We start from the raw sequence: 8,572 nt of genomic DNA, 5'->3' as shown, positions 1-8,572 counted from the left end.
CCCTCGTGTAGCTTTGCACGAGATTCATAACAAACAAACTATACTTCCAGATTTATTATAATATCTAAATTTATATTTCTTTATACATTTATCTATCTAAAAAATTAAACTTCTAATCCTTTACTGAAATTTCTGTAAAGACTTTCTGTGTATGTACTTTCTGTGGAATTAACTGTAAATATACAAGACAAAACTAAATTACTACATAAACTACATATGTTCATTTGTAATAAATTAATTATACTTGAACCAGAAAAATGATATTATAAGGATTCTTGATTTGTCATATTTAATAGCGATAATTATTTCAAAATATATTATATAATTTATTTAAATCGTGTTCAGTTTCAATTCTTATTACCTTCTCATTTTCAGATTTTCTCAGAAGGATTTTTTCCCTCTTAATCCAAATACATTTATAATATAAAAAGATTATAAGATAGTGCTTTTTAATGTCTTTGCTCCGTCATCAAATCATTTATTTCTCAGTTGTCTAGTAGAAAAAAGGAATGCATTTTTCAAAAACTTAGAGTACACTTATTTGCTAAATGGTTTTCACTCTGATGAAACTCGTGTCTCATTTCGAAAATTAAGCAATATAATATTACGAAATAAATGAAGTAAAAAGGCTCCTAGTTAATGTAGCTGTCATTTGAAGCTAAATACTGGTTCTTTAGACCCCCACTGTATCCCACATCTTAATACTATTGGCTTATATTTTTATGTATCTTTTCACTAGGTGTAGGATAATTCACTGCCGGTGATTTCACTCCCTATGCATTTCACTCCTTGTAAATTCATTCTATGTAATAATTTATTAATGTCGAAAAATATGTTTTAGTGTTTCATAATTGCTGCTGGTTGCAGTAGCTGAACGACTGAATAGGTTGTAAGAGAACGTAGGCCTGTAAGTTCTTCTTGCTAGATATAATCCAGAAAAACCAAGATCGATTTTTCATAACTTGCATCACTTTTAATAATTTTTAATAAATGCTACGTTTATTATTGATTATTTTTTGACATTTGAATTTACAAGGAGTGAAATTACTGGAAGTGAAAATACTGGGAGTCAAATTACCGGTCACCCTTTTCACTGTTGTATACATTGTGTTTGTGTGTTGATACTTACATAATTGGTTGAGTCTTTAGCTGATAATCACCAACGGAATTTACTCGCCCAAGAAAATCGCGAAGGAAAGTAGTTTGGAATGCAAACATAAATGAATAATGATATAAGACTTATCTATGTTATCACCAGTTCACCATTTGTCCATGTACACCGGAAACAACTAGGAATACTGCCAGCTAATCTTGAAGTCTGATGAAACCAGGAGATCGTTAAATACATAACCACAAAGCGTGTTTCAAGTACGAGTCAAGAATTCCGCTGCTAGCGCTGAAAGTTTTTACACGCACTAGCATTGAACAGATTTAAAGCATCTGTATGCAATGCAAAAATAAAAGCTTTGTAATTTATCTTTTTTACATTGTCTTTTAGCACTTATGTAACTGTTGTACCACTACAACTTAAATGATTGTCGTTGAACACAACTACAAGACTTTAATGTTATTTTAAATATATCTAATTACTTCCCTACTAGTGGCTACTACTGAGCTAGCAGTATGACCTGGTAATTAGCGTTACCCCCCAGCTAGGGAAAGGTTACTTTGAGTTTTACAAGTAATTCTATTTTAACCCTTTCAGTGGATAATAAGTCATGTTACATTCATCCGATGGGGGAAGAATCAAACTACTATTCTTTTCAGTTGTCAAAGATGGCACCATTTAGAAGTTGAACTGCACTAAGACTTCTAAATATTTTAACAACCTAATCATTTGTTTTCCTAGCTTACTGAATTCAATTTCACAAAATGCACACATACAAACATACATATATATATATATATTGTTACTATTTTTTAACTTTCAAGATGTACAAGTTTTCTCCCATATCTATTGCTGGCCATGAACAATGAATGTCAGTAAGGACCTTGAATAAAGAGACATTTAAAGCACCAAAATCACTCTATACCCCACACACCACCGCCATTTAAAGCACCAAATCACTCTATACCCCCCCCCCCACCACATCTTTGGAAACTATTATTTACTCAATGTACATTTATATTTTTTCTCAAATATTTTTATGCTTTTGTAGATTATTTATTTGCAACCCAGCTATTTTTATGATTTTTAAGCGGGTTATCTACGTGCATAAAGCAGGTTTTTAAAAGGTCACACTTACCCAACCCCCTTGCTTCTGAATCCACGGTGTGACTCTTTCACCAAGGTGGGTACCTACAAAATTCACAGTATCTGAAGCAAACTCTTCCATTCCGTTTTCATATAAATGTAAGGTCATTTGAGCGCCAAAGGACAGAAGGGCTATCAATCGGCTCCAAGTTATCAGGTCGTTGTTGCCTTCAAATAAATTGTCAGTAACAGCCTTGAAAGCCTCAAAGATGTTATTGGCCGATATATCCAGTTTTTGTACAGAGATCTCGTAAGAAGTTCTGTACATCGTTATCATTTGTGTAACTAGCTTCCTTACTGACCTAGCAAGAGGATCGTTTAAAGGACTGTACTCTTGTATAAGTTTATCATTTTTACACAGTTTGGTAGTTAAGACATATCTAATGGCATCTTTAGAAAATTTCTGAGTCTCCTCTTTAATTTTTCCATATTCAGTTTTACAATCCTCATGGTTTACGGGAGACTTTAGCAAATTATCAGTTAAAGAAATGATAGGAACAAAAGGCAAATAGGACAGAACTTTAGTTGCACAAAGAAGGTGACCAGTTTTTTGTATTCCTCTTGAAGTTGTTAAGGTTTGTTGATAATTAGGTCCGGGTTTCGCTTTCCGGGTTGTCATTTGACGAGAGAAAGTTTCTTCTTCCACTCTTGACTCTTCGCTGCCAAGAAAATCTTGCCCTTTACAGTATGTTTGTATTGCTTCATTATGACAAAAATCGTCACAGAAGTCAGTTACTTCTGCAGAATTACGTCTATCATGAGGACACAGAAATGCATGAGTTATAGTTGAAATGACTCTACTTTGTCTTATGAAGGTTTCTCCCTGACACAAGTCATATTCTCTGTACTGCAATACATGGGAGTATTGTTTTCGTTTAGGAGTAGCGTTTTTTTTATTCAATGCAAAATCTGTAGAACATTGTTCTTCTTCATGTTTTCTGTTTAGTTTTTCAGAAGCCATACGTTATTTGTAATAATCTTTCGATTTTTCAATATAATTTCTGTAAAAATATAAGTAATAACATATTAAGATGAGTTAACATACACTTCTTATGGTCATGTTTTTAAACAGTTACACGATTGAATTTTATTTATTTATTTGTGAATTTCTCTTTCTCACAGAAAGGCGAATTTCATTGAAAAAACATGACGTAGAGGCCTAATCTATTCTTTCATTTGCTACTTCTTCTATAGCACATTTGGTTTCGCTGAATTCACAGCTTATCAGCGCTTCTTTTGAAAAGCGATGCAGATAAACAAAGTACGCCTCATATAGTGGTGGAATATAAGCAGTTTTGTTTGGTTTAGATGTACAGTCATTTATTCATCATTGATAACCTACAATACTTTAGGCATTTAGATAACATGTGACATACCGTCACAGTTTATTATCTTTTATTATTCAGCGAACTAACTGGTTAATTATGTATTTTTAATTTATTTTCCTCGCTAGAACATGAATGAAAGATAACATTGAATTCACAGTTCATGAGCGCTGCGTAGGCCTATATGTCATCCTTTTTTCAGTGAAATTCACAAGTAAATAAATAACCAGTTAGTCATTTAATAATAACAGATAATTAATAGTGACCCAATGTCACATATCATCTAAACACCTAATGTATTTCAGGTTATTAGTGATGAGTAAAGGACTATACATCAAAACCAAACATAAAGTAAACTTTCTTTCTCTGGAAGGCTTAAAATATTATGCAAATTCTGAAAGTTCTGACTATAAAAGAACACACAAAATTAGAAACATTCGTGAAGCTTACGAAACTGTACCTAGAACAAACCATCATACCTGAATTCCGATCCACCTAGCTTAAGCAACTCATGATTTAATTCAGTAAATTTGTAAAACAAATTGTAGTAGGTTACAAATCATATTTATTCTAAGAAATTAATAAATGTAGTGAGAAACTTTAAACCCCATTACTATGTCTCTACTGCCTTTATAGTTTCCAAACAACATTTTACAACGTTTGATAAGACGTTTAGAAAAAACTACCTTTACACTCCAGATATGTATATATATATATACATTTTATTTTAACCAACGTTTTCCCCAGGGTTAATATATAGAACAGATTCTTGAATCTAATTTGTTCTGATAATGTGTCCAAAATACTGGCACTTTCTTTTTTGGATGTCTGCTTTTAGTGTACGCTATGTTTTGGCCATTTTCAATATTTCCTTATTTGTTTTAACTCTGTATATTATTTTTTTTCAACATTCTTCTGAACATCCACATTTACACATTATATTTTGTTTCAGAGTTCTTTGGTTAGTATCCAAGTCTCTGCAGCATAGAGGAAAATATATAACAATTTATAAGTTTTCTTTGTCTCGAACCTAATATTTCTTGTTGTTAATACATCTTTCACACGGATAAAATTTTCTCTTGCAATTTCTATCTGTCTCTTGACTTCTGCTTCACATTTACCACCTTCATTTATATTAGTTGCCCCAAGTAGACAAACTTGTCAACTTGTTTTAGTGTGTGACCATCCACTTTGGTGTTGACTCTAACTATTTTTTTTTACATCTCTCCTCATAACCATGGTTTTTGTCTTCTTTATATTCATGGTAACCCGTACTCTAAACTTCTTCTGCTCACTTCCTTTGTAATGCTTCCTCTGACACCACCAGTAGCACTCTATCGTTAGCGTACCTCAGTGCCACTATATTAACCCCTCCAATTCTTATTCCAGGGAGCTCATCTATCTCTCTAAATATTTATTCTGTGTAAAGGTTGAATAGCTTTATGCTCCCAGTACAGGTTCTGGATGAATCTCACATCTCTACTGTCTGTATCACACTTGGTTAACACATCCATTATCTTTTGATGGTACACCCTGTCAAAAGTCTTCTTATACTCAATGAATCATATATATATATATATATATATATACATGTATGTGTGTATGTGTGTGTGTGTGTACTTGCTTACTTCCGAGCATTTACCAAAGATCAATCTTAGATTGAATATCTCTTCTCTTGTGCCATTACCTAGCCTAAATCATGACTGAGTGTCGGTTATCTCTGCCTCTAATATGATTATATTTTTTCTTTATCATGAGTTTCAGCATTACTTTCAACTTATGATTCTGTATTGACTGCATTCCATTGCCTTTTACTTTTTTGGTAACTTTATAAATAGAGAGTGGCTTAAATCACTAGGTATGTGACCAGATCAGTAAATTTTGTCACATAAATTGGTTACAATCTTTATCTCTGACTCATCCAGGGCTTTCAGATGTTTTGTTATTACTTCCTCAATACCTGGTGCCTTCCCTGTTTTCATCATTTTTAGTACATATAACACTTCATAATGCTTGGAACAGTGTTTCTCTATCACTCTGGGTTCTCCACGATTAGGGTCATCATACAAGTTACTTATATACTCTGTCTATTTTCTGGCCACTACATCTCTTTCAAAAAGAATTTCCCTTCCTTATCTTTGATGCGTCCACTATTACGACAGAATCACTTCAGCATTATTTTGTTAGCCAATAATGATAACTTATATAAAAAACGATAATGACGTTTTACCGCCTATACCGTCGTTTGTTTAAATTGTGCTATTTTTATTTATAGAATACTTTAAAGTAATGTGAAAAATAAATTTTAAAATAAACAAATTTACATGTTGCCTAAAGACACCCTCACAAACTTATAAGATACCTTAGAAAAGGTACTTTTAACATATATTGCAAAACAACAAGGTAATAAATGTAATAAAAGGTACTTTTAACATATTACGAAACAATAAGGTAATAAAAGATACTTTTAACATATTACGAAACAATAAGGTAACAAAATGTTTTTATCGCCCACTGCGTCCATGGAAATGTTCTGATTTTACAGTTGTGGGTAACTTTGTTCTCACTAATCAAAAATATTACATTATAACTTTATGAAAGAACTAAAGACGTTTGTTTGTAATTAAGCACAAAGCTACACAATGGGCTATCTATGCTCTGTCCACCACGGGTATCAAAACCCGGTTTCTAGCATAAGTCCTCAGACGTACCGCTGTGCCACTTGGGGGGAGCTAAAGACATCAATTAATTATGCTTGAACACACATTAAAATAAAAAAAACCTACAACGTACTAAGTCGTTCATAATGTATGGCTTTTATTGCAGCGCAAGTGTATTGACTAAAGTTATTTTGGATTCTCAGCTTACAAAAATATACCTCATAAAATCGACTAATTGTCGAATCTACTATCAATTCTAATTGGTAAATGTCTCAAATGCAATAAACACTGTTTGAGAACAATAGAGAAGCAATGAAATGTTAAAATAACATTACAATATATAGGTAAATTCAATGAGTGCAAAAGAAATACTATTTGTCGAGGTAGAGAACTGATTTTTAACAAAAATGTTTACACTTTTCACTTACATACTTTTGGAGTATTGCATAGAAAATTAGAATTATCACTCTAACTATATAGAAAAAAATTAAAAAGCTAAAGAATGAATCTATTTTTAGTAAAACTTCTTATGTCATAAAATATTTACATTTGGTTAGAAATTCCCTAATCTACTTAACTGGCCGAATCTCATGAGATATAGTTTGATCAGAAATTATAAATGATTCATAGAATTATTTAGTGAACAGTTTGTTTCCTGACGTAACACTTGTTTTCCACATACGTAGCATTAGGTTCTTATCAAAATTATAAATATCGCAAGTAAACACCTGAAATACCTAGAACAAAATCTGATTACGACAGCACTGTGATAGGTTGACACACTAGATGCATACTTTCGTTCCATAAAGAAAACTCAACAGTCTGATGTATGTAGGTAGTTCCAAGTTTAAAATGAGTTTGTGGAGAGACAAAAAGTATTTTCCTTAATTTTTTGATAACATGGAGATATGCAGGTGAATATCTCATCTCGACCTTAACATATCAATTACGTCACGAAGCTAGAGCATCAACACAGGACAAACTGGTTACAGTAATTTAGACTTATCTCTTTGTTTTTAGCTTATTTAGTGCAAAATGTTTTAATTATTTTCTCGCGATTTTCAGCAACACTTTTAAAATGTAAGAGAGCGTAACTCTGATACTAGAAAGTCTACGTGACATATTTATTGCATAGAGAAACATATTTAGGAAGTAATTGTCACATACATATACTAATTTTCATTGCAAGCAAAGGTAGAGCAGTGGAACCATCTTCTGTAAATTTTAATGTTGTAAAACTCTCAAATATTTGCGCTGTGTGTAAAAACTAAAATACATAAATATATATAACATTTTAAAATCAATAACAGAAGAAAATCCTTTTAGATACAGTTTTATTTGTTGATATGTTTAAATAGGTGAATTCAGAAGGAGCCTGTTAAGCCGGTCAAGGGGTAGATGTTTGTTGTATTTACGTTTATATTCTGATCTAAGCTGAGCATGACCCAGCGATTAACGTACTCACACTATGTATCCTAGGGTTCTTGGTTCACAAAAACCGTGCTGGACAGATCCAATTATTTGGTGTAGCTCAAGTGTTGTTGATAAGTGCTGTAAGCCAACTGTCTTCTCTCTAATCTATTAGTTTATAATTAGTAACGGCTGTACGTAGATAGCGTTTTGTGAAACTTTACGCGAAAATTGAAAACATTATGATTTCACTTGTCTATAGTAAAGCTAGGAAAAGCTAAGTGAGATGAAATGATTCGATGATGTTACAATCTCATGGCAATCTAGATACACCCATCTCATGTTCTGCATTTAGTTTACGTGAATTTTGTTCAGTACTATGATATAATCACATGCAATAGCACAGATTTATTGGGTATCCTGCTCTAACCCATCCTTAACAGTTCAAACAACTAACTACCTGCTTCAGTAGTTTTCTTCCGTATCATTGAAATTAAGAATTTGTGGATCCAAGTTCGTTAATCACTTAAAATAAAATCAACTTTCCACGTTTCTGACGTTATTTTTTAGCTAAAACACAATATGCAACGAGACATGAAAATATTTGTTCTCGTCTCAAAGGTAGGCAAGAGTTTGCTCTTCAGGAGCTTTACAAATCCATCATATAGTTATTTCATGCAGTATTTTATTTTTCATTATCAGCCTGTAATAACCAGCTTACCAGAATTTCCGATACTTTGGCCCAACTGACATATTCAAAGAATTCGTTATGACGAGTAGGTTATCTCGTTAAATCATTATTGGAAAGACCAATCCATGCATTAGTCATCGTATTTACATGTTAGTTGCTTCTCTAACACAGATACACTTCTAAAACTGATACAGCACTTTATACGATATATATATATATATATATATATATA

At 32.3% G+C, this 8,572-nt stretch overlaps 1 protein-coding gene across 2 annotated transcripts in view; it reads right to left on the bottom strand.

Moving 5' to 3' along the window:
• The window catches only part of LOC111085677, a 29,074-nt gene that overhangs the window by 8,745 nt on the left and 11,757 nt on the right, over positions 1-8,572 (bottom strand). For both annotated transcript variants that reach the window (XM_022385384.1, XM_022385383.1), the window contains exon 2: positions 2,247-3,255. In XM_022385384.1, the coding sequence (XP_022241092.1) occupies positions 2,247-3,215 (969 nt within the window). In that variant the 5' untranslated portion in view covers positions 3,216-3,255. The remainder of the gene's footprint in view (positions 1-2,246; positions 3,256-8,572) is intronic.

The sequence above is a fragment of the Limulus polyphemus genome, unplaced genomic scaffold (assembly GCF_000517525.1).
Source record: "Limulus polyphemus unplaced genomic scaffold, Limulus_polyphemus-2.1.2 Scaffold546, whole genome shotgun sequence".
NCBI lineage: Eukaryota > Metazoa > Arthropoda > Merostomata > Xiphosura > Limulidae > Limulus > Limulus polyphemus.
This window is presented reverse-complemented; position numbering and strand designations above follow the sequence as displayed.